The sequence below is a fragment of the Gymnoscopelus braueri genome (genome assembly GCF_963280865.1).
Source record: "Gymnoscopelus braueri genome assembly, chromosome: 10".
NCBI classification, from domain to species: domain Eukaryota; kingdom Metazoa; phylum Chordata; class Actinopteri; order Myctophiformes; family Myctophidae; genus Gymnoscopelus; species Gymnoscopelus braueri.
The window spans coordinates 5,285,682-5,312,415 of record NC_137611.1 but is presented as its reverse complement, the minus strand read 5'-3'; the positions used below and the strand labels follow the sequence as shown (position 1 = coordinate 5,312,415).

Sequence of the window (26,734 nt, the reverse complement as noted above, 5' to 3'; positions counted from 1 at the left end):
CTCCACTAGTCCCTCACTAACATTTTAGTCTAGTTTTTATTTGTTGACGAAATTGTCAATATATTTAGTCTTAGTTTTAGTCATCTTAGCTTAGTTTTTATTTAGTTTTTATTTAGTTTCCATTTTGTTTTCGTCAGTGAAAAAAGATAGTCGACGAACATTTTTCGGCATAGTTTTAGTCGACGAAATCAACACTACTATCTACATTGTGGTATAATTTTTTTTAGCACTTCTTCCACCACTGTCAAACGGTAGAAAGAGTTAAGTGAACACAGTCTCACCCAGCAGAGGAACTATCCCCATAGAGATGGTGTAGAGTTAGGTGTAGAGTTAGAGTTAAGTGTACAGTAAGTCTCACCCAGCAGAGGAACTATCCCCATAGAGATGGTGTAGGGTTAGAGTTAAGTGTACAGTAAGTCTCACCCAGCAGAGGAACTATCCCCATAGAGATGGTGTAGAGTTAGAGTTAAGTGTACAGTAAGTCTCACCCAGCAGAGGAACTATCCCCATAGAGATGGTGTAGGGTTAGGTGTAGAGTTAGAGTTAAGTGAACAGTAAGTCTCACCCAGCAGAGGAACTATCCCCATAGAGATGGTTCGTAGGGTTAGGTGTAGAGTTAGAGTTAAGTGAACAGTAAGTCTCACCCAGCAGAGGAACTATCCCCATAGAGATGGTGTAGGGTTAGGTGTAGAGTTAGAGTTAAGTGAACAGTAAGTCTCACCCAGCAGAGGAACTATCCCCATAGAGATGGTGTAGGGTTAGGTGTAGGGTTAGAGTTAAGTGAACAGTAAGTCTCACCCAGCAGAGGAACTATCCCCATAGAGATGGTGTAGGGTTAGGTGTAGAGTTAGAGTTAAGTGAACAGTAAGTCTCACCCAGCAGAGGAACTATCCCCATAGAGATGGTGTAGGGTTAGGTGTAGAGGGTTAGAGATAAGTGAACACAGTTCTCACCCAGCAGAGGAACTATCCCCATAGAGATGGTGTAGAGTTAGGTGTAGAGTTAGAGTTAAGTGTACAGTAGGTCTCACCCAGCAGAGGAACTATTCCCATAGAGATGGTGTAGAGTTAGGTGTAGAGTTAGAGTTATGTAACACAGTCTCACCCAGCAGTGGAACTATCCCCAATCCCCATAGAGATGGTGTAGAGTTAGGTGTAGAGTTACTCACCCAGCAGAGGAACTATCCCCATAGAGATGGTGTAGGGCAGACACAGGGACAGCAGCAGGACACCGATGACCGGCGCGGCCAGACTCCGCACAATGAAATGCAGGTCAATGTGACGGATACCGTTGGCATAGACCTACAGGGGGAAAGAAAAAACAGGCTCATTTCAAATACATTCCAATTGGATTCTGTACCATCAGAAAACAGACGGTACTCATTTAGAGAATACGCACATTTAATCTGATTGTGGACGGTGTAATACTAATGAGCTTTGCACTAGAACAGTGGTTCTCAACCAGTGGTCCGGGGATCACCAGTGGTCCTTGAGGGAGTTCCAGGGGGTCCCCAGCTAAATGATGGATAGGAACCAAATGGACCCTTATGGGTCTGTAACTCTGAGAGTGTACAAATGTAACCAAATGGACCTGTTAGGGTCCATTTGGACAATATGAATTGGGGTCCCAGAGATATAAATGCCATTAAATGGGGGTCCGTAGCCCTAATGCATGTCAAACTGGGGGTCCTTGAAATTAAAATGGTTGAGAATCACTGCTATAGAGCCGTAAAAATCTTCTCTTATGAAGTCCCTGGCATATCTTTTCAAATGGGGGTCCGCGGGCTAATAAGTGTCAATTTGGGGGTCCTTGACATGAAAAGGTTTGAGAACCACTGGTTTAGAGAATACGCACATTTAATCTGATTGTCCACGGTGTAATACTAATGAGCTTTGCACTAGAATGACTAACAAACATTAAACACTGAGACGTTTTTGAGAATATCCTAAAAAGGAAGGCTTGAAACCAATACATGGGATTATGCTTCTGACACTCAACACTCAATTCTTGCTTTTAAAATATTATTATCGTGGCTGACAGATCTTCAAGGATAAACAAAACTCCAGCATATGTTAACCCATTGAGACCTGGAACGCATCTGTGTAATTTTTTTTTTATTTGAGCTAAAAAAAAGCATTATTTTACACTTTGGCTATTCAAAAATAGCAGATATACAAGCTCATAGCGCGGCACTATGAGCTTGTAGATCTGCTATTTTGGAAAAATCTAAAAAATGGGTGCAAATTGAATATATATATTATTTTAAAGCGAACATTTTTAACTCAAATCTTTGCTTCTGGGGGGTCCCTGGAACAAAATATTTTGAGATGGGGGTCCGCGGTTAAATTCATATCATTTTGAGGGTCCTTGACATGAGAAAGTTTGAGAACCACTGATATAGAAACATACGTTTTTCAGAATACTGTTGGGATTTAGGAGACATGTAGAATCGGCTTCAGGTCTTAATGGGTTAACAATGAGACAGATGGAAATTTTGAAGTTCTTGACAGCTCAATCTCTTACCTGCTCAATGACTGTTTTGAGCCACCACTGAGGCCCCATGAGAGTGATGGCAGCAATGATTTTGGCATGGAGTACGCCCAGAGCCCAGTCCTGAAACAACACCATCAAAGACCAAAGGTTTTATTATCTTTGACTGTCAGCCTGTAAATGTTCCCTTTAAAAAGGAAAAAGTGTTGTGTTTTGCCGCCTGATAAAATCTGTGTGTGTGGAAAGAAATAAAGTCGCACACAGCCTTACCTGCCAGGGATAAAAGAGAGGCGTCTGGTCCAGAGGGACTCTGAGAGGAGCCACGATGACCAGCTCAAACAGCAGACCCAGCAGAAGAGGAATAACTCCAGCTAACAGCACTGCCACCGCCACGGTCTTCACGATCTACAGCACACACACACACACACACATACACACACACACACACAAAACTTAATACTACTATTTATAGCGCATGATAGGAGAAACCCCATGTCATTCTAGTATTTGTGGTTTCATGTCTTCACATGAAAACCTGCTCTAACTTACAGGTTGGAGCAGGTTTATCAACCCTCAGGCCCATGAAACCCTTTGAAAAACCTGCAACGTGTTGTGGGCTTGTAGATCGGCTATTTTCAGCATGCGTAGTGTAAGTGTAAAATCAGGCATTACGACGCCATCAACACGCCAACATACATTTTAGTTGACTAAATCAACTGTAGATTTAGTCGAATATAATCTGATGATATTTATAGTCAACTAAAACTAGACTAAAACTAAAACATTTCAGATGACTAAAACTACATGGAATTTTGCTGTCAAAATCAACACTGACATTTATCACAACAATTTTCATCTAAAAACCAGGTAGTTGTGTGTCCATAATGCTGCAGTGGTGAGCAGTAACGTTACCATGAGAGTCCACTCGTGCACTTTGAGCCAGATCATGTTGGGTCCCTGGGGCATCCAGGCCAGCAGCACGGTGATGCCCCGTATAGACAGCCAGCACACGTACAGGCCGCTGGCCGCCGTGTACAGCTCGTGGACCTTGGCCCCGCCCATCCAGAAGGACATCAGGTAGCGACCCGCAGACACTGGAAGGAAGGGGAACAGGAAGATAGAAAGTTGATCAAACTAATGGATTTAATCGATAATGGATCATTTAATACAATAATTGATTAGTAATCTTCGATCTCTATGTTGGGCATGTCATTACAGGTGATTTTTTTTTTAAAATAGCCTATCTACCACGGCTCATGCTCTTGTAGATCTGCTATTCTCACTATTTTTAAGTATATAATAGGGCATAATTGGTTAAATTGATGTTCAATGATAAAAGAAAAAGAAAACACACTTCTTGATTATTCAAAAAACGGAAAAAATAATCAGTAGAATAAAGGCTAGTACCCTAAAAGATAGCGTATACATAGTTCAGTACATACACACAAGATCTGTTCATGTATTTGTGTCCAATGAGTCTGTACATCAGTGTTGATTTCGTCGACTAAAACTACCTTTTTTCACTGACGAAAACTAAGCTATGATGACTAAAACTGAGACTAAATATATTGACAATTTCGTCAGAAAAAATAAAAACTAGACTAAAATGTTAGTGAGGGATCTAGTGGAGAAGAGATCCAGTAGAACTAAAAGACAAGTCATTTTATGTTTGGTTGCGCTCGGGTGTTGCGCTCTGAAAGTAGCAGATCTACAAGCTCACAACGCGTCGCGCTGCGACGCGTTGTGAGCTTGTAGATCTGCTATTTTCAGCATGCAACCACGACGCCATCAAGGCACCGCCAAAATATATTTTAGTCGACTAAATCAACTGTAGATTAAGTCGACTATAATCTTATGATATTTAGTCGACTAAAACTAGACTAACAGTAAAACATTTCAGATGACTAAAATATGACTAAAACTAAACTGGAATTTGATTCAAAAGACTATGACATGCTGTCAAAATCAACACTACTGTACATTATCTGAACAGCTACACCATGCCAGCAGCTAATGATTTGCTTATGAGCTCGCTATAGATACAATATGATAATGTGAATATAGTCAATGTTCCACACACTTCACTGGAAGATGAAGTGATGCATTTTCTAACCATATCATATAATATTCCTTTGCTGCTGCAATGACCCAATTCCTCCACGTGATCAATAACATTTAACACACACACACAGATCTAATACAGACAGAAAGGAGCAGAGATGTGGAGGAGCAGGATGAGAGAGAGCTGGGGAAAGGAGATGAGATGAGAGGAGGATGGAATGGAGGAGAAGAAAGGAGGTGCAGAAATCACAGAGTGTGTGAGTGTGTGGGGAGATGGATGGGAGAGGAGGGAGGATGAGGAGAAAGCGCAGAGCTATTAATCAGACGTGTGCGTGTGCGTGCGTGCGTGCGTGCGTGCGTGCGTGCGTGCGCGTGCATGTGTGCGTGTGTGTGCGTGCGTGCGTGCGTGCGTGCGCGTGCATGCGTGTGCGTGCGTGCGTGTGTGTGAGTGCGCAATGGTGGGCAAAAGTACAGTGGTGGAAGATATTTTACTTAAGTAAAAGTAGCAATACCACAATATAAAATTACTCTGAATTACAAGTAAAAGACCTGTGTTCAAAATGTTACTTGAGTAAAAGTATAAAAGTATTGGCCACAAAATATACTTAAAGTACCAAAAGTTAAAGTACAAATGTTTGAAAATAGCAGATCTACAAGCTTGTGACGCGTTGTGATTATTTTCAAATAGCCTATGTATTAATAGGGCTGAAGTGGTTAATGTATGTTTTATAATATAGTCATGTATATCTGCAAAGTAACTAGTAACTAAAGTTTTCAAATAATTGTAGTGGAGTAAAAGTACAATATTTGCCTCTGAGATGTAATGGAGTAGAAGTAAAAGTATTGCAATTTGGAAATACGCTAGTAAAGTCAAAAGTAACAATTTTTTTTACTTAAGTACATGTACTTAGTTACTTTCCACCACTGTGTGTGTGTGTGTGTGTGTGTGTGTGTGTGTGTGTGTGTGTGTGTGTGTGTGTGTGTGTGTGTGTGTGTGTGTGTGTGTGTGTGTGTGTGTGTGTGTGTGTGTGTGTGTGTGTGTGTGTGTGTGTGTGTCTCTCTCTCTCTCACCTGGCAGGGTAAGGCATGTCAGACTGGCCAGCAGTAACGTCACACACATGAAGACGACCAGCAGTAGGATCTAGAGGAAAGTAAAACAAGCCTTCATGAGTTCTTTATGGCCGGAGAAACACAGAGCCATTTATCTGGGAGCATTCCAATTACTGAGCTATCACATTAATTGATGTGTCTTGATAAGAGAGTGCTCCATAAACTAAATGTTGCATGACATACTAAGTTTTGTTCCACACATGACACAACATTTTAATTCGGGGTGTAACTATACATTTTAACCCTTTTAGACCGGGAACGCATCTCTGTCATTTTTAGATTTATTTGGGCTATTCAAAAATAGCAGATCTACAATATCCGCTATTTTGGGGGAAAATCGTGGAAATCCTTTGCAAATCTTTGAATATATAATTTTTTAAAGCGAACATTTGTAACTCAAATCTTTGCTTCTGGGAATTCTACAAATGTCTTCTAAACCCTACAGGTAAGTCCCCACCAGACCGACTGGTTCAGACTTTACATTGATTAATTTATTGAAATTAACACCCAGAAAATAGCCAAAACTGAGCACATTTCGATCTATAAGGCCAAATCTAATTTGAAAAAATATATACTAAAGAGTATATGAAAGCCAATTAAAATGTTTATACTAATGGAATCTTACACACCTGCTCCCAATAAATTACGTCATCACCACAGCGCAAAAGTAGGTCAAATCAATCAATCTCTCTCTCTCTGGGAGCAACAACGAGAAACAGTGAATGTAGGTTTTCATAGACATGGTTCGCTTCTTTCTCTCACATAATCTGGCAACACCGACAGCCCTTTGTTGTCACGTCTTCTCTGCTACATAGCTACTCCCAGTCGGCCAAAGAACTGAACATGTTCGGTCGGCTCTGGGTCGGCCGAAAAGGTCCCGACGGACCACCCGACGGACCCCCTAACCGACTGGACGACTATATCGAACGCTTCCCGACGCCAAGTTGGCCCCAAAGTCGGTCTGGTGGGGGGACTTACCTTAACAGTTTTTAGGAAAAAAAAGTATGTTGCTGTAAAGTTATCAAAAATGATATGTATTTGGCCGTGGACCCCCATATCAAAATATTTTGTTCCAGGGTCCAGAAGCTGTAACAGAGTTAAAAAATGTTCGCTTTAAAAAATGTAAAGATTCAAAGATTTGCACGGATTTTCAAGATTTTTCTAAAATAGCAGACCTACAAGCTCATAGCGCGGCACTCGGTGCCGCGCTATGAGCTTGTAGATCTGCTATTTTTGAATAGCCAAATAAATCTAAAAATGACACACAAGATTCTTTCCCGGTCTTAAAGGGTTAACAGCGATACGATACGCATCACGATACATAGTTGACGATACGATACATGGACGATATTGGTTCATTCCTGGACGATACGAAACAAAGATTTTTAAAAAATCGATGCAGAAACTATTTAGCAAAGAAATTAAATCTGTGTGAAACGCGTGGACAGAGCAGGTTTTTTTAAGGGAAACATTTATTATTATGGATATAAATAAGTAAACACAGTGATTCTCTGGCAAATATATATTTGTATTTAAACACATTATGGAACAAACCCGCACCTTGACATGAACACAGAGATTACACATATTTATCGATAGACCAAGTGTAGCTATATGGAATGGAATAGTAATTAAGGCCCTCTTTATTTTCTTTCTTAAAATTGCTAAATACAACACAGTGCTTAGTATCGATACTATCGATTATTTGCATTGCAAAACGTTATGATATGTTGCTGTTTACTAGGGGTGGGACGATATATCGCGATACTTTCTCCCGCGATAAATAATCGATATCCTGCCGAAAAATATCGATATTAAAAAAATATTTTTATTTTTTTATATTTTTTTTTTGTTTGTGATACGTTGTTTTTCCTACTCTGTATTTGTGTAATGATGATTTTGAACTGTTTGGTGCTATTTTATGTGTTTATTAATTGAATACAAGAACTATCGTGATATATCGTTGGTGAATTTTCATGCAATATATCGTGATATCGCAATATATCGATATTTTCAGATATCGTGATATATCGTTGGTGAAATTTCTTGCAATATATATCGAATATCGTGATATCGCAATATATCGAACATCGTCGAATATCGTGATATATATTGTTATCGTGGGCCTAATATCGTGATATATATCGTATCGTGAGGTACCCATATCGTCCCACCCCTACTGTTTACATTTCGATATACTTCGATTGGTGAAATTAAAATAGATTTTTTTCGATGCAGTTACTGTATCGTTACACCCCTATTCTGTATGATACTTCACAGCATGATTAAATGGTATCGTCTACATTTGAGGGACATTGAATCATGCATTTCAGGGGGATAATTTCATCCCTGATGGATGAATAGCACTGCATTTCATATCACTCCAGCTGGTATTAGAATAACTGAGTGAATGGAGGCTTTATAGAAAACTGGTTTTGCTCAAACAGTTTCACACGCTGGTCTGCTTTTCAAGCTGGATCATGCCACAGCCCAACAGCAGCACTCATGAAGCATTCATGCTTTGCTATGATAACGTGGGCTTAGTCATTCAAAGAAGAAGACTGACTGCCACACTTCAAATGTTGGCATTTGAATTCAAAGGCAAATTCGATGGCTACGTGGGAAAACTTACAATTTACTGCCATTCAGAATAATCCTACACATACCAAATGTATGTTGTTCACACAAACTATTGACAGAAGCTTTCATTTGACACTGAAATTTATTTATTTTTTCTTTTCCTAGAGCCCGACCACTGCCAGATTTTTTTCATCCCGGTTTGTTGAGTCCTGGTCCTAATATATTATATACTGAACTAACCACTTGAACCCCAGCATTCATATTCTGGGGGAATATTAGCCAAAAAAATAGCCGATCTCACAGCTCCGAAGCTCACCGCTCACACAACTCGGCGCACTTTGACCCGTTGTGAGCTTGTAGATTGGCTATTTTTTGGCGAAAAGACTTGGTGTAGACGGGAAAAAAAGCAGTCTAAATGTCTAAACTCTATAGGGTTTAAGTGGTTAACCCAGACCGGAAACGTATCTGTGTCACTTTTAATTTAGCTATTCAAAAATAGCAGATCTACAAACTCATAAAGCTACGGGCTTGTAGATCTGCTATTTTTGCAAAATCTTGAACATTTTTGCAAATCTTTGAATACCGGTATATATATTTTTTCAAGCCAACATCTTTAACTTAAATCTTTGCTTCTGGGGGGGGTCACTGGAACAAAACATTTTACAAATGTTCGCTTTGAAAAATATATATAGATTCAAAGATTTGCACACATTTTCACGATTTTTCAAATAACAGATCTGCAAGCTCATAGCGCAGCACTCTGCGGCGCGCTATGATCTGCAATTTTTTAATAGCCAACAAAATAAAGAAAATTCACAGATGCGTTCCCGGTCTTAACCCATTAAGACCTGGAACTGTGTCATTTTTTGATTTGAGCTAAAAAGCATTATTTTACACTTTGGGCTATTCAAAAATAGCAGATCTACAAGCTCATAGCGCGGCACCGAGTGCCGCGCTACGAGCTTGTAGATCTGCTATTTTTGAAAAATCTTGAAAATGTGTGCAAATCTTTGAATATATATATTTTTAAAGCGAACTCAAATCTTTGCTTCTGGGGGTCCCTGGAACAACATATTTTGATGGGGGTCTGCGGCCAAATACATATAATTTTGGGGGTCCCTTGACATGAAAAAGATTGAGCACCACTGATATAGAAACATACGTTTTTCAGAAAACTGTTGCGATTTAGGAGACATGTAGAATCGGCTTCTGGGTTAAACATCTTCCACTTACATCATTGGCTGTCCCACAAGCCGTCACTCACCTTGACGGGGAAGTTGATAGGTCTGTAGTAAGGCTGATAGCCCACGGGCCCGCCCTGCTGCAGGATGGCCTGGTGGGCCGCGTGAAGACCCTCCCCTAGGCCGTTGTTGTTATGGCGACCAGGAGGGTTGTTGTTGTTGTTGTTGTTGATGAATTGGTTGTCTTCGTCGTCATGGTCACCCAGCAGGTACGAGTGCAGATCGCTATGGAGGAAACCAGAAACAACTTTAGTGTGTTTACTGAAGTAGTGGTGGAAAAAGTACTCAAATTCTTTACTTAAGTAAAAGTACCAATACTGCAATATAAAAATACTCTTTTACAAGTAAAAGTCCAGAATAAGAAATGTAATTGAGTAAAAGTACAAAAGTATTGGCATCAAAATGTACTTAAAGTATCAAAAGTAAAAGTACTAAATATTTGAAAATAGCCGATCTACAAGCTCACAACGCGTCGCGCTGCGACGCGTTGTGAGCTTGTAGATCTGCTATTTTCAAATAGCCTAGGTATAAAATAGGGCTAAAGTGGTTAATGTATGTTTCATTCAGGGTCCCCACACATTTTTAGCAATGAATTTCCAAAACTTTTCCAGAATATTTAGCCCAATTTCCAGGCCTATAAAACAATCATTCAGCGCAATAATGTGTCTCTTACTCCTATGTACAATGCCCAAAGATAGGCAGTGTAGCAAAAATAAAGCATAGAATATAAAATAGTACAATTTCATTCAACATTTCGTGCAAAATTAGGGCATAGTGACCCTGCGAGCGAAAATAGGAGGGGTGGACGACGTCGTTGCACGGTTCGTTGTCGCTCGCGGTAGGTCAGGACGGTCTCATTCAAAAATATGTATTTTAATGAGATTTCATCGCCCGCTCGCTTCGCGTCACGTCGCATCGCTGGCAGTGCGGATGGGGTGTTACACAGCCCGTTCGGCGAAAAACTACTTATGTTACATATTTTGTATAATGTTTATGAAAATGTTTTGTATTAAAAAAAATCAATAGCCAAAAACAATGCATAGACAAATATTTTTCCAGGACCCTTGATAAATTCCATGACCTTTGATCAATTCCAAACCTTTTCCAGTACTGGATTTTTTTATTTTTAATTTCAAAATATTTCCAGGAATTTCATGACCGTGGGGACCCTGTTCATTATATCATAATTTACATCTGAAAAGTAACTAGTAACTAAAGTTTTCAAGTAAATGTAGTGGAGTAAAAGTACAATATTTGCCTCTGAGATGTAGTGGAGTAGAAGTAAAAGTAATGGAAATTGGAAATACTCAAGTAAAGTACAAATACCTCAAAATTGTACTTAAGTACAGTACTTAAGTAAATGTACTTAGTTACTTTCCACCACTGAGTATGTCAGAGCACTTTACAGCAGGGCTATACGTCTTCCTAGCCAGTATGAAGTATCGTTTCACGATGATGGATTACGTGGTTGGAATAAAACATAATCAAAACGCCAGCAGTAGGTATCTTTTAACTCTTTGACTGCCCTATTTGTGCAAATCTTTTGAATACATATATTTTTTTTACAACAAATGCTTCTGGTGGGTCCCTGGAACAACATATTTTCAGATGGGAGTCCGCGGCAAAATACGTATAATTACGGTGGTCCTTGACATGAAAATCTTTGAGAACCACTGATATAGCAACAAGTTTTTCAGAAAACTGGCACAAACTGTGATGCGACACATTGTGAGCTTGTAGATCTGCTATTTTCAAACGATTTTTATACATTTTGAAAACTTGTGAAATGGGACATTCTGCATAATGAGTACTTTTTACTTTTGCTACTTTTAAGTATATTTTGATGCCAATACTTTTGTACTTTTACTTTTGGACTTTTTATCTTAACAGTTTTACGTAACAGTATTTCTTCACTGCAGTATTGATACTTTTACTTAACTCTCTCAGTGCCAGACCCCGAGTTATCCCGAGTTTTAGGGTTATACCCTCAGTGCCAGAACGAGAAATCCCGAGTTTTTGAAAAAAAATAACATTATCTGAAGATTTGCAGCTCCATCCACTCTTTGTTTAACCTATAACTGAAAAAGGCTGTATCTCGCTTCCTAAGCACTTTTTTTTTACTTTGAAAAAAAAAGAAGAAAAAAGTTGGCAAAGTTCGCAATCATTTTTTTTTTTCATTGGCACTGAGAGAGTTAAGTAAAAAATATAGTACTTTTTTCACCACTGCCCGTGAAGACTACGACAAATACAACTGTAACTTGTTGCAATAAATGGTGATAAATCTTTTTGACACAAGTGTCTCTGACTGAATTCTCTAAGTCTGTAGCTATAAGGTTTATAGTGGGCGTGTGTGGCACTCATCACTCACAGCATGTATCCCACGGTGAAGGTCCAGGCGTGGACGAGGCGTTTGAGCCACTGGCGCGTGTGACCCTGTTCCAACAGCGCCGGCAGGACGACCTGCAGCAACAACAGCTCCAGGGACAGCTCACTGACGGGGGCGTCGCTATAAGGAGACACAGGAGGTAAAACCAGAGGAAAAGTCTTACTTCACTTCATTATGTTTAATCGCATTCAATCCGGGAACGCATCGGTGTCATTTTAGATATGAGCTAGAACCATTATTTTATACTTTTGGCTATTCAAAAACAGCAGATCTACAAGCTCGTAGCGCGGCACCGAGTGCCGCGCTACGAGCTTGCAGATCTGCTATTTTTGAAACATTCGTGCAAATCTTTGAATACATATATTTTTTTAAACAACATTTTTTAACTCAAACCTTTGCTTCTGGGGGGTCCCTGGAACGACATAATTTGATTGGGTCGGCGGCCAAATTTTGGGGGTCCTTGACATGAAAAAGTTTGAGAACCACTGATATTATAGCAACGTACGTTTTTTTCAGAAAACTGTTAGGATTTAGAAGACATTTGTAAAGATTTGCAAACATTTTCAAGATTTTTTTCCAAAAATATTTTTGAATAGCCAAAGAAATCTAAAATGACACAGATGCGTTCCCGGCTTTATAGAAATGGCGGTTCATCTTTCCCTATGGCACGTAAGCACAATCAATTCTCGATAATCTCTTCATCGCCGTGGGAAGCTTACGACCACGGAACATGCAAAAAATGCCAATATATCACTTGAGGCCTTGGGATGCCAGCTTACGATTTAGCATCCCCAGTTGTAAATTAGTCAACATAATTAATTTTGGGGATACTAAATGGCTCGGGTGGGTACAACTCATTTTTCTTTTCTTTTCCTTCCTGGGTTAATCCATCAGTACTGAATGAAGATCAGATTTTTTTCCCCAGTACCTGTAGAGCATGACGTTGTACGGCAGGAAGTCTGGCATGAACAGCTTAATGATCCTGACAGGAAGCCACAGCATGAGCAGAACTATGGAGCCGAACACCACCTGAAAATGATGCACACACACACACACACACACACACTATAAATAAGCTATAAATCTAGTGGGCATACCGCCATACATCATCACTAAATAAAATAAAAAACTTGCACTATTTTTTCACAGATTTAAAGGTAGGGTAAGTGATTTTCTTTGGTTAAAATAAGAGTTAAATAGCTCTATATTCTGATAGTACTCATTGCTATAGAGTGTTTGTTAAGTAACCGGAGTCTCCGTGTCTCTCCGGTCAGGATACCAATTTTATCCAATCAGGATAGAGAACTCAGTCAGGATACGGATTAAATAAGTGGAATTGGAAGTGATGACACTAAGAAATGAGCAGACAACATTTTAACACTATAGAAAATGATGATAAATGGGTACTCTCTCCTGATGAGCTGAAATGTTGTCACCTACCTGAAAATGTATTTTCTGTTTAATAAAGAGCTGTAGAGACGGGGAGACTCCTGTTACTGAACAAACACTCTATAGCAATGATTACTACCATAATCAGTGCTTTAACTTTTTAACAAAAAAAATGTTTTGTTTTAACCAAAAAATATCACTAACTCTACCTTTAAAATAAAACAGAAAATTTAATTAATCTGTGAAAAATTAAACTCAAGAGTGTCTGCCATAAATGTTCTTGTTCCGTCACAGGCGTGTGTGAAATTCAAGTCAATTTCTTACAAATACGATATTGCTTCATGTACCCTGCATTGAGTCTAAGAGACCTGCAGACTGCATGATTCTGGCTGTCTTTCACATACATTACATTACTACAGAGGTAAACAAACAAAAAAGATACAATTGTGATTATCCACCTTATCAGACTGTGTGTGAGTTGAATTTGGTGTATGAACCAGCATGGTTGAGACAGACAGACAGGCAGACAGACAGGCAGACAGACAGACAGACAGACAGACAGACAGACAGACAGACAGACAGACAGACAGACAGACAGGCAGACAGACAGACAGACAGACAGAGACACACAGACACACAGAGAGAGAGAACTGACCACAGAGAGAAGGAACCTCCGGAGGTGCCTGTACACAGGGAGGTGGATCATCTCCTGGACTGGGTTGAAGTCTGGGTCATTAAGGTTCCTCAGGAACCATAGCACGCCAGGCCGGAGCACCTATGAACAAAAAAAAACATATTATTAATGTAACTTTGCAGTCGTCAAGTAAAGACAAAGTGTCACTTTCTTTCTCTGCAACCTCAATGATTGTTTGGTGTCTGTTTGGGGTGCGGACGATAATGTCCTCCTTTTTTATCTCTGGAGATTAGGGTTTCATTTAATCAGCTGGCAGGAGGATGAAGGAGATAAGGTAAAGGATATCAAGACATTAACCCTTTAAGACCGCGAACGCATCTGGGTCATTCGAAGATTTCTTTGGCTATTCAAAAATAGCAGATCTACAAGCTCATAGCGCGGCACCGAGTGCCGCGCTACGAGCTTGTGGATCTGCTATTTTTGAAAAATCGTGAAAATGTGCGCAAATATTTGAATATTGCATATTTTTTTAAAGCGAACATTTTTAACTCGGTTTCAACTTCTGGGGGGTCCCTGGAATAAAATATTTTGAGATGGGGGTCCACGGCCAAATACAAAGAATTTTTGAGAACCACTGATATTATAGCAAACACGATTGTTTAGAAGACATTTGTAGAATCCCCAGAAGCAAAGATTTGAGTGACAATTGTTCGCTTTAAAAATACATTATTCAAAGAATTGTACATATTTTTCACGATTTTTCAAAAAATAGCAGATCTACAAGCTCATATTGCGGCACCAAACTTGTATATCTGCTATTTTTGAATAGCCAAATAAATATTAAAATTACACAGAGGCGTCCCCGGTCTTAATGGGTTAACTGATGCCTTTAGAGAGACATTGAGTTTTTGTTGCGTCCGTCTCTCAGTCCTTGAGTTAATTATCCCACAGTAACCTTCAAGAATGTAATCAGCCTAGTTGGACCTGACAAAGTAAAATTGGCACAACAGAGTTCACGGTTCCCACACATTTTCACTAATGAATTTCCAAAACTTTTCCAGAATATTTAACCCACTTTCCAGGCATATGTAACAATCATTCAGCGCAATCATGAGTCTCTTACTCCTATGTGCAATGCCCAAAGACAGGCAGTGTAGCAAAAATAAAGCATTCCAAATTTCGTGCCAAATTTACTAAATACGCATCACGCCGCAGGACGTTGTGAGCTTGTAGATCTGTTCTCTTTGTCACGTCCGGTTTAGATTAGGCTGCAATCACGCAGCCCATTCGGCGAAAAACTACTTACGTTACATATTTCGTGTAATGTTATACATGTTTTGGAAATGTTTTTATTAACAAAATCAATTTTTGAAAAATCGTGAAAATGTGTGCAAATCTTTGAATATATATTTTTTTAGCAAACATTTGTAAAATATTTTGTTCCAGGGACCTCCCAGAAGCAAATATTTGAGTTAAAATGTTGTTTCAAAAATATTATATGTATTCAAAGATTTGCACAAAATGTTCAAGATGTTACAAAAAATAGCAGATCTACAAGCTTGTATCGTGGAACTCTGTTCCACGCTACGATCTTGTATATCTGAATATCCCAAAGTATAATATAAGGGCTATAGCAAAAAACTAAAATGACACAGTATGCGTTCCTGGTCTTAATGGGTTAGGTACAAATGACAGCTGTTGTACCAGCCACATAACAAACATTGTGCCAGGCTTTGTTTTGTGTCTGGTGTCATAAGGTTCTACTCTGATCTTGAAGCATGTTGATTGTTGATCTGTTTTAGTACAGGAACATGTCTGGTGAAACAGCACTCACCTCTCTGAGCAGAAGGATGAAGGAGGCGAAGTAGAAGACGTAGACCATGCCCACCAGCCAGTGGAGGAACATGGTGGTACCGGGGGCCGAGTCAAAGCTCTGCTCCCTGTCCTTCAGAGTGGCATCGAACATCTCCTACAATGAGACATGATGGGACATGTTACCATAAGATATATATTGTAGGTACTGTACATTCATTTCAGGGTTTCATCATACTTTAAATGTGTCAGTGAGGTTAAACACTTAAACCCTCAAAATGTAGTAAACTAGACCCGAGTTGTCTCTGTACTTTTTTCTGTCTACACCAAATTTCCTTGCCAAAAATAGCGGATCTACAAGCTTACAATTTATCGCAATTTTTTGGCTAACGTTCCCCCCCAGAATAAGGTTCAAGCCGTGTTGATTTCGTCGACTAAAACTGACGAAAGATGATCGTCGACTACCTTTTTTCAATGACGAAAACTAAATAAAAACTAAATAACAACTAAGCTATCGTGACAAAAAAAACTATGACTAAATATACTGACAACTTCGTCAACAAATAAAAACGAGACTAAAAATCATTGTAGTCGACTAAAATCGTATATTTTGTCAACTAAAACTAGACAAAAAGTGAAACATTTCAGACGACTAAAATATGACTAAAACTAAACCGATTTTTATATATATTAATATTATATTACTAAAACTAAATAAAACATTTCTGTCAAAATCAACACTAGGTTCAAGTGGTCAAACAGATGTTGTGAGTGATTGAATTACCAGTGAACAGATATCCAGCCACCAGCCACAGATGAGTGGGAATAAACCGATCTCCATGACGACCAGTAAGGACACCTGCCATAAGAAAAAGAAGAAAATAAACACAGCCCTTCAGTGAAACTCGATGGCAGTGGCGTGGCAAATTAAGTGTTATTTTGTGGCAGTCAAAGAGTTAAGACTCCATTGCTGGGCCCCTCACGTTTACCTTGACAACGATGTAGCAGACGCCCAGGAGACGTCTGGACCTGTGGAACCTCACCAATGAAGCTAATGCCTGGGAAAAAACACTGTTAAGGAAGTACACAGTAATATCATCCTGGAGCACAACCACCACCACATCAAATCAACATCAGCATGTCCAGTATAGATGGACTCCTCAAAAGGGTTTTATTTACAACTATATTATTCATTTATGCGACGCGTTGTGAGAGCTTGTAGATCAGCTATTTTCAGCATGCAACCAAGTATAAAATCAGCCATTACGACGCCGTCAAGGCACCGCCAACATACATTTTAATCGACTATAATCTTATGATATTTAGTCCACTAAAGCTAGACTAAAACTAAAACATTTCAGAGGACTAAAATATGACTCAAACTAAATGGAATTTGCTGTCAAAATGAACACTGTCATGCATGAAGAGTAGCTGGGGCAGCATCTACTCTGGGTTCAGTGCTACTAGGGCAAGGGTCCATTTCTGGGAAAAACCATGGAAGGGAGCCATAGAAGGTCCCATAAGAGGATGAGTATGCAAACTAAATGATGTCATGATCAAGAATGATATCAGACCAATGACCTCTTATTCCACGGAATTAACCCATTGAGACCTGAAGCCGATTCTACATGTCTCCTAAATCCCAACATTTTTCTGAAAAACATATGTTTCTATATCAGTGGTGCTCAATCTTTTTCATGTCAAGGACCCCCAAAATTATATGTATTTGGCCGCGGACCCCCATCAAAATATTTTGTTCCAGGGACCCCCAGAAGCAAAGATTTGAGTTAAAAATGTTCGCTTTAAAAATATATATATTCAAAGATTTGCACACATTTTCACGATTTTTCAAAAATAGCAGATCTACAAGCTCGTAGCGCGGCACTCGGTGCCGCGCTATGAGCTTGTATATCTGCTATTTTTGAATAGCCCAAAGTGTAAAATAATGCTTTTTAGCTCAAATCTAAAAATGACACAGTTCCAGGTCTTAATGGGTTAACATCATGTCAGAGCGAACTGACTGAAATTCTCGAAGATGTTGTTATGTGCCTGATAGATTGAGAAATGACCAGAAATAAATTCAAAACGGCATAGAGCACACACACTGGTGGCATGGGCCAGACGCCGCTAAAAAAATGTTATGAGTCGTTCAAGCCCGTCAGTGAACTTATAATCCAGTAAGACCGGGAACAAAATTTAAGATTTATTTGGGCTTTTCAAGAATAGCAGATCTACAAGCTCGTAGCGCGGCAACGAGTGCCGCGCTACGAGCTTGTAGATCTGCTATTTTTTTGCAAATCATGCATATTTTTTTTACAAATCTTTGAATATATGTTTTTAAAGCGAATATTTTTAACTCAAATCTTTGCCTCTGGGGATTCTACAAATGTCTTCTAAATCCTAACATTTATTTTTTGAAAAATATGTAGGACCACCCAAAATGATATGTATTTGGCCGCGGACCCCCATCTCAAAATATTTTGTTCCAGGGACCCCCAGAAGCAAAGATTTGAGTTAAAATGTATATATATATTCAAAGATTTGCACACAAAAAAAATCTAATTTTTCAAAACTAGCAGATATACAAGCTCATAGCGCTATGAGCTTGTATATCTGCTATTTTTGAATACCCAAAGAAATCTTAAAATAACACAGATGCGTTCCCGGTCTTAATAGCTTAAACTAGCTGTATGGTAATGCAACTCTTCTCCCCCAGGACCTACTACTGACCTTTGCAAGTCCTTCTCTACTCAGAGAGAGACTGGACAGTAATGGGGCTGCATATAGCCCAGAGTTTCTCTAACTATGAGCAAGGACTAAAAATGGGTCACACACAGCCTTCCCTGTTCCTCCTGGATACCCACATGACAATAATACACGTTTAATAAGCCCCGGTCCATGAAGAGATACTACATTTACTTCAGTTTGGGTCTCTCCATGTTGACACGACTACTAGCTTGTTAAATGAGCCTGGATCCCAGAGCTAAGACAAGACATTACTTATAGCTCTGGTCCCCTGATGACAAGACTAGAACGCTCCAATAGGCCTGAGTGAGTCAGTAGATTAGCTCAGTTTTAGCCTAAAGAAAATGTGCAATAACTTTTTTTTGCCAAAAACAAGACTGTATCAAATATGAGTGACTGACTATGGTAAACGATACAGAGCCACCTCCCTGATCAATATCGCCGGGGCATTTGTCAAATATTTTGTTCAAGGGACCTCCAGAAGCAAAGATTTTAGTTAAAAATTTTGTTTCCAAAATATACATATACCATAATTTTCGCACTATAAGCCGCACCTGAATATAAGCCGCAGCAGCTAAATTGAATGATTTGTACATATATAAGCCGCACTGGACTATAAGCCGTGGGTGTAAAATCCATAGATTTAGGAGGTCCCCTAGTGGCCATTAGCTGTAAAAATCCATAGATAAGCCGCACCGTTATATAAGCCGCAGGGTCAAAAAATGGGAAAAAAGTCGCGGCTTATAGTCCGAAATTTACGGTATTCAAAGATTTGCACAATTGTTCATGAGCTTGTAGATCTGCTATTTTTTAAGAGCCAAAGAAATCTAAAATTACACATTCCACTCTGGATCTCACACACACATACACACTTTCACACACACTTTTTTTCCCCAATGTAAAGGATACATGACAGAAGATGAGTGAGGCAGCTAGTAGGATGTAGCCCACTATGGAAGTGATGAGGCCATCGAAGTGAGACGCTCTGACCTGCAACAACATACAGGATATGACATCATCAAAACAGTGTCCACTCAACCCACGCACAAAAATCTATCCAGAATAGCATCGATCAATGCGATTGTTCAAATTGGTGCAATTAATGTTGTTTGCCCTCGTGAGGTCGGTGATGCTGTGTACTTACATATTCCTCAAAGCCGAGTCCCACAACCGAGAAGTGGCCGATGTGATACGGACAGAAAGCTACAGGGGAAAAACAACAAAAACACAGAGGTAAAGGTCAAGATCATCACTGTACTTACAACCCACTCAGCATATTATCCACCCATGTATCACCACACCAAAATGTGAAATCCAGTGTTGATTTCGTCGACTCAAACTATGACGAAGAATGTTGGTCGACTACCTTTTTTCACCGACGAAAACTAAATAGAAACTAAGCTATGATGACTAAAACTAAGACTAAATATATTGACAATTTCAGCAGCAAATAAAAACTAGACTAAAATGTTAGTGAGGGATCTAGAGGAGAAGAGATCCAGTAGAACTAAAAGACAAGTCATTTTTTGTTTGGTTGCGCTCTGAAAACAGCAGATCTACAAATTCACAACGTTGTAGATCGGCTATTTACAGCATGCAACCAAGTGTAAAATCACAGTAGATTTAGTCGACTAAAACTAGACAAAAACTAAAACATTTCAGATGAGTAAAATATGACTAAAACTAAAATGGAATTTGATTCAAAAGACTATGACTAAAACTAAATCAAAATGTTCTGTCAAAATCAACACTGGTGAAATCCCACAACCTCTGTGTTCTATGGCGATATTGCTGTAATGTATGTATGCGTGTATGAAGAAGTGAATTGCTCTGCACGTACCGAACACCAGGATGAAGAGGGTGTTCAAGGACACGACCCAGAATACATGCTCCTGCAGAGGACACCAAGAACACACAACATTCAGCATTCATTCTATTTTAACATCACTAGATAGGTAGGGGTACAACAGCATTCTAGTTAACATCACTAAATAGGTAATGTACAGCTTTCCATTTTAACATCACTAAATAGGTAGTGGTACAGCAGCGACAACGGATAGATGTTTGTGTTTTCTTACCAGAAAAACTAGGGAGCCATCCAGACCCAGCATCTGATTAAACAAAAAGAGAGGACACCAACGTATTAACAGTCATCTCATAAGATCTATATCAGTCACATCCATGTTCATGTTCAATATTGTCATGTCTTTACTCCATCATAGTGACTCAGTGGAGTGGAGGGACGAACAGAAAGACCAAAGAGAAGACTAAATCGAATCTACTGTGGAAAATATCAATAATACAGTATAATAGATACAATGCATTGTAAATAAGTGACTCACCCTTTCCCATGTCAGTTCCTCTGCTGCACGGTCCCACTCCAAAGCATTCCAGTTCAAGTCATCTGCATGGAGGAGAAACGGAGACAATGTAGGTCAGTGGTTCTCAACACAAAGGATCCCTCCCAAATACTTGGCGCCGAGATTGGCCAAAAACAGACAGGATTTTGTCATTTTGATAGTGAGTAGCGCCCAGGATTACTTAAGACAAGTGGCACTGGGTGAAAAAATGGGTTAAAAAATTGTGGGATAAAAACATTGTCAACATTTCTCAGAAAAAAAATCACAGAAAAATAAAACAGGGCTTCTCATCTTTTAACTGTTCTCCATTTTGCTAGGGACCCCTCTGGAACGCACTCTAAGGACCCTACTTTGAGGACCACTGATGCATGCTATTGTCTAGGACTGACATAAACAAGGAAAAGTAGTGCCAAGCACACCCTTACTTGCAGATTGATACCGGTAGGTCATTTATATCAACAAAAAAAGGAAACGTGCTGCTATTTGAGTCCTCTGATTAAAAAGGAAAAAAAGGGGAAAAATAACCTTAAGACCTACTGACCTTGACCTCCATTGTTGCCATCCGCGGCTTCATCCTCCCTCCCCTCGTCTTCATCGTCCTCCTCATCTTCGTTCTCCAGGTCGGCCTCGTCTCCCTGCTCACCTGCTTCATCTGGGTCGTTTGGGGCCGGGTCATCAGGGGGGTGGGCTGCTGCCGGACCCTCTGCGCCGGGCTGGGCGGGGTCTGGGGCTGCATTACCACCTCCTGCATCCTGTGGAGGAATCAAGAGTTTGAATTATGATTTACACACAGCTTTCAGCGCCACAGAATGCACATCCAGCCTCCAGAGCTGCTTGCGTGAACAGTTGCATTTAATTATAGCCACTGTAGTGGCAGAAAACCTATGTAGAAGAGAAACCTATGCAGGGGGAGATTCTATGTAGCGTTAGAAGGCCTCTAGAGCAGGATATTGAGTAAAAATACTCATGCACGGAGAGTAGCTGCTTCTGGGGAAGCAGCTACTCTGAGCAACATTCAGTGCTGCTACTAGGGCAAGGGTCTCTGAAGTCCATTCCAAAAACATGGAATGGAGCCATAGAAGGTCCCATAAGAGGGTGATAGCAAGTATACAAATTAAATGATGTCATGATCAAGAATGATATCAATGAACTCTCATAGTGGAATTAATATCCTAATCACTGTAATCAGCCATTGTATCTTCCACTTGGCCTATCTTCAACTGGATTGTTCTCAACCAATCATCACCATCATCATTTGCATCATCACTATAATTTGATATACGGTAATCCACAGGCTCATTTAGATTCATTACGAGCCTACAGTTCTGTTCCACGACTCAAGTCCACAAGCCTAAATCATATTGTTTGATAATGATTGAAGAGCCTCTCCTTATAGACAGTAGCAATACTTAGCCAGAACAGTTCCCTGGGATTACAAATCAAAATGGAAAGTGGCTGATTCATTTCATTTGGATATATTACTTTGTTATTGCACAAAACAAAAGTTTTTTTCCCCCCCGTGTTCCATATCAACATACACACTCTTATATGGTGATTTCTAAGTCCGTGACATTGACTAAATTCGCTCAATAATACCTTACGTTTTTTTTTCTTCTCACAAATAGCAACAAAGCAAACAGCAACAACAACATGATAAGAACGCTAATCTCACCTTAATTCATAACAAAAAATGCAATACAAATTGAAAAATAATCAGCGAAAAAAAAAAATATATATAAAATAATTAGCAACATAAGTAGAACATACACAGTATTGATGAGAAATGCTGAAAATAGCAGATCTACAAGCTCAAAAACGCGTCGCAGCACGACGCGTTTTGAGCTTGTAGATCTGCTATTTTCAGAGCGTCAACACCCGAGCACAACCAAACATAAAATGACTTGTCTTTTAGTTCTACTCGATCTCTTCTCCACTAGTCCCTCACTAACATTTTAGTCTAGTTTTTATTTGTTGACGAAATTGTCAGTATATCTTAGTTTTAGTCATCATAGCTTAGTTTGTATTTCATTTTCGTCAGTGAAAAAAGGTAGTCGACCAACATTTTTCGTCATAGTTTTAGTCGACAAAATCAACACTGTGAACTGGGCCTCACCTCATTGTGTGGACAGAACTTTAAAGGACAGGTGAACTGGGCCTCACCTCATTGTGTGGACAGAACTTTAAAGGACAGGTGAACTGGGCCTCACCTCATTGTGTGAACAGAACTTTAAAGGACAGGTGAACTGGGCCTCACCTCATTGTGTGGACAGAACTTTAAAGGACAGGTGAACTGGGCCTCACCTCATTGTGTGGACAGAACTTTAACGGACAGGTGAACTGGGCCTCACCTCATTGTGTGGACAGAACTTTAAAGGACAGGTGAACTGGGCCTCACCTCATTGTGTGGACAGAACTTTAAAGGACAGGTGAACTGGGCCTCACCTCATTGTGTGAACAGAACTTTAAAGGACAGGTGAACTGGGCCTCACCTCATTGTGTGGAGGGGCTGCAGGGCCGTTGTTGTTGGGCTGGTTGTTGGGAGCAGCGGCAGGCTGTTGGTTTTGGTGCTCCAGCCACTGGGGGGCGCCACCATGCACGATCTGCTCTCTGAGCCACACCAGACTGATGAAGGCACACAGCGTGCAGGTCACCACGAAACAGCCCTGTAAGCAGTCTGCTAGCAGGTTCTCCCTGTGGGGAGGGAGGGGGAGGAGGGAGGGGGGGGGGGAAATATGAATTATGCTTCTAGCAGAAAAGACGTGTCACCACAAGACAATTTAGTTTTTTTTAACCCATTGAGACCTGAAGCCAATTCTACATGTCTCCTAAATCTCAACAGTATTCTGAAAAACGTATGTTTCTATATCAGTGGTGCTCAACCTTTTTCATGTCAAGGACCCCCAAAATTATATGTATTTGGCCGCAGACCCCCATCAAAATATTTTGTTCCAGAGACCCCCAGAAGCAAAGATTTGAGTTACAAATGTTCGCTTTAAAAATATATATATTCAAAGATTTGCACACATTTTCACGATTTTTCAAAAATAGCAGATCTACAAGCTCATAGCGCGGCACTCGGTGCCGCGCTATGAGCTTGTATATCTGCTATTTTTGAATAGCCCAAAGTGTAAAATAATGCTTTTTAGCTCAAATCTAAAAATGACACAGTTCCAGGTCTTAATGGGTTAATAGAGGGATGGTGGCGTGGAGGAAGAGAGAGAGAATGATTAGCAAGCCCAAGAACAACAAATCAGACATGGTAGGATGAGTGGGAAAGAGGGAGAGGTAGAAGGAGGGATGAGAGATGGGAGGGATGGAGGGACAGAGAATGTCTCAGCGCAATGATTAAAGCTAAATTAAATCTCACGAGTCACGACTGAAGTATTTGTTATGCCACGTCCTAATCTGGGTGACAGGAGCGCCCACACACACTAGCGCTGTGTTTCATGAATTAGCACAACGTGTAGAATGATGATGTTTTGTTAGCCATACAGCCAACCAGTTGAATAAACTGCATATTTGCTTTTATGAAATATCAGAGATCAATTAGGGTTTTCTGGACGATTGAACGTTCATTCTATTGCCAGTTTGATCGTTTCAAATACTCTTTGATCTTAAAAGTACCAATAACTTAAAATAAGCCATTTTTTAAGCACACAACGCATTGCAACGTGTTGTTAGATTGTAGATAGACAGCCTATTTTCTGTGCATGACACACTTCCATAGAAGACATGCTGGCTTCTATGGCATCCAAATAAGTGAAATCAGTCCATGTCAGTGCATAATAACACATGTAAAGGATAGCGTGAATTACAATATGGAGGGGAAAAAATGCAAACTTACGTTGAAAGCATGTCTAACGGCAGGGTAAGAAGAGAGCTCACAGAGCCTGTAAATAAACACTTGTAGATGCGACCTGGTGACAAGAAAACACAAGACACACAAGTTGTTGTTAATGTTGTTTTCAATATCAATAGAGCACCACATGTTATCAGCCATGAATTGATGATGTGTTAGCACTTACATGCTGTGAGGGGAACCACCCCCAGCCAGGCGAACGCCACCAGTGTGTAGTGGAACCAGTATCTAATGGCCGTTCCCACACTGGTCACCAGCCCAGCGAAGATGTCCTGGACGGGCAGGCGAGACGGCATGTCTGGAGAGTAGACTGAAGGAAGGAGAGAGAGAGAGAGAGCGAAGGGCTGAGTTAAGCATGATTTATACTTAAAGTTGTGTGCCGGAGTCATGCACTGAAAATAGCCTGATCTACAAGCTCACAGCACGTTGCATCTTGATACGTTGTGAGCACATTTAACACGTTAAAACGCATTTTAAATCGTAGGCTTTTTTTGTATTTAATCTATTTAAATAGTTTTGAGAGAAATTGCTGCTATTTGTCCCAAGTGACGGCAAAAGATTTCTGCTATTTGTCTCAAAAAGCTTTATACCCTGTACATAACAAGTATATAACAACGCAATGTGACATAGCTTTGTTTACACAATGCTGTACCCCCTCCAACTGTATATACTTGCCCCATTTTAAACTGTTTTTATTATATTTTGACACTTGCTTTGGCAATGTAAACGTATGTTGTCTCATGCCAATAAAGCTCCTTTGAATTGAATTGTGAGCTTGTAGATCACCTATTTTCCAGCACACGACAAAGTATAGCGCAGGCAGAGTGATTGCACCTCAATCCTCAGCATGTCCTAGCAGCAACGTACTGAACGACTTAAGAGTTGAATGACAAAGAAAAGAGAAAAGTAACACTTACTTGGTGTAAATGCAAATCGGTGTTTGCATAATTCACAGTATTCTTTTCGGCTGTGCTTAAGCCACTGAAGCAGGCTGTGAAAGAGAATACATAATGAGTTGTGTTGTCTGTGTCCTTTTGGCACATTTCCATGACTATAAAACTGTTGAGTCCCCCCCCCCCCCCCCCACTGTCTAACATCTGGCAGGGAGCACTGTATGCATCATCACACCACCAGGAAGGGACAAGGTTGTAGACATACAGACTACTGATCCTACTGATCTGGTAGGAAGTGTGATGTCAGCCTAATTAACACATAATACAGATTTGCATCTGGCAAAAGCATGGTTCTGTTCAATTAGACGCACATTTTTGTATTTAACCAAATATCCTGTAACACAGTGGCTCTCAATTTGTTTCATGTAACGGACCCCCAAAATGATATGTATTTGGCCCCCCATTTCAAAATATGTTGTTCCACCGACCCCCAGAAGCAAATATTTGAGTTACAAATGTTCGCTTTAAAATGTATATATATTCAAAGGTTTGCACACAAATTCACGATTTTTCAAAAATAGCAGATCTACAAGCTCATGTGCCGCACTATGAGCTTGTAGATCCTGGGGTCCCCAGACCCCACTTTGAGAACCAATGCTGTAACACACCTACAAATCAAACTGCTTGAAAGTAAGTAGAGAATTCAGTGAGTTGTGATGATTTTAATTTTGGGGAGATCTCCTTGCTTCAAGAGCTGTTACATGGGGCATACATAGACATACATGCATTAGGGGGGCACGACTTGCCCCCCTGTCACGGCCACCCACTGATGTACCGCTCCAATGAAAAACAGTGGCCAATAAAATACAGTATCTATCTAGGTGTATTATATCTATAGATGGAAACGGCCGGTCGGCTGAACATACCATTCCTGATGGATGAACTTGATGCTGCCGGTACAGACACAGGGATAGAACAGAGGCTTGTCATGGCTGCCCTCCGACCGACACACCCGGCAGATGTCTCCTGTGGGAATAGCATAATAATAATGACATCAACTCTTCATCACTGCCAGCAGATCATCATCAGACTACCACTTTCTGTTTTACTCAACTATATTGTTGTATTTTATTCATGTCCCCACCGCCCTGTTCACATTTTAGGAATAGGTGAC

The 26,734-nt window shown here is 40.0% G+C and overlaps 1 protein-coding gene across 1 annotated transcript in view; it reads right to left on the bottom strand.

The window, feature by feature from the left end:
* The window catches only part of LOC308093868 (E3 ubiquitin-protein ligase MARCHF6-like), a 33,546-nt gene that overhangs the window by 3,672 nt on the left and 3,140 nt on the right, over positions 1 to 26,734 (bottom strand). Inside the window, exons 2-24 of the mRNA XM_080440248.1 lie at positions 26,487 to 26,586; positions 25,585 to 25,658; positions 24,834 to 24,977; positions 24,653 to 24,725; positions 23,298 to 23,499; positions 21,350 to 21,560; positions 20,791 to 20,852; positions 20,527 to 20,559; positions 20,289 to 20,340; positions 19,593 to 19,651; positions 19,358 to 19,438; positions 16,693 to 16,761; positions 16,488 to 16,562; positions 15,726 to 15,860; positions 13,913 to 14,032; positions 12,797 to 12,897; positions 11,851 to 11,988; positions 9,506 to 9,707; positions 5,623 to 5,692; positions 3,403 to 3,584; positions 2,761 to 2,895; positions 2,524 to 2,613; positions 1,169 to 1,301 (exon numbers count right to left, since the gene is read on the bottom strand). Of these exons, the coding sequence (XP_080296374.1) occupies positions 1,169 to 1,301; positions 2,524 to 2,613; positions 2,761 to 2,895; positions 3,403 to 3,584; positions 5,623 to 5,692; positions 9,506 to 9,707; positions 11,851 to 11,988; positions 12,797 to 12,897; positions 13,913 to 14,032; positions 15,726 to 15,860; positions 16,488 to 16,562; positions 16,693 to 16,761; positions 19,358 to 19,438; positions 19,593 to 19,651; positions 20,289 to 20,340; positions 20,527 to 20,559; positions 20,791 to 20,852; positions 21,350 to 21,560; positions 23,298 to 23,499; positions 24,653 to 24,725; positions 24,834 to 24,977; positions 25,585 to 25,658; positions 26,487 to 26,586 (2,541 nt within the window). The remainder of the gene's footprint in view (positions 1 to 1,168; positions 1,302 to 2,523; positions 2,614 to 2,760; positions 2,896 to 3,402; positions 3,585 to 5,622; positions 5,693 to 9,505; positions 9,708 to 11,850; positions 11,989 to 12,796; positions 12,898 to 13,912; positions 14,033 to 15,725; positions 15,861 to 16,487; positions 16,563 to 16,692; positions 16,762 to 19,357; positions 19,439 to 19,592; positions 19,652 to 20,288; positions 20,341 to 20,526; positions 20,560 to 20,790; positions 20,853 to 21,349; positions 21,561 to 23,297; positions 23,500 to 24,652; positions 24,726 to 24,833; positions 24,978 to 25,584; positions 25,659 to 26,486; positions 26,587 to 26,734) is intronic.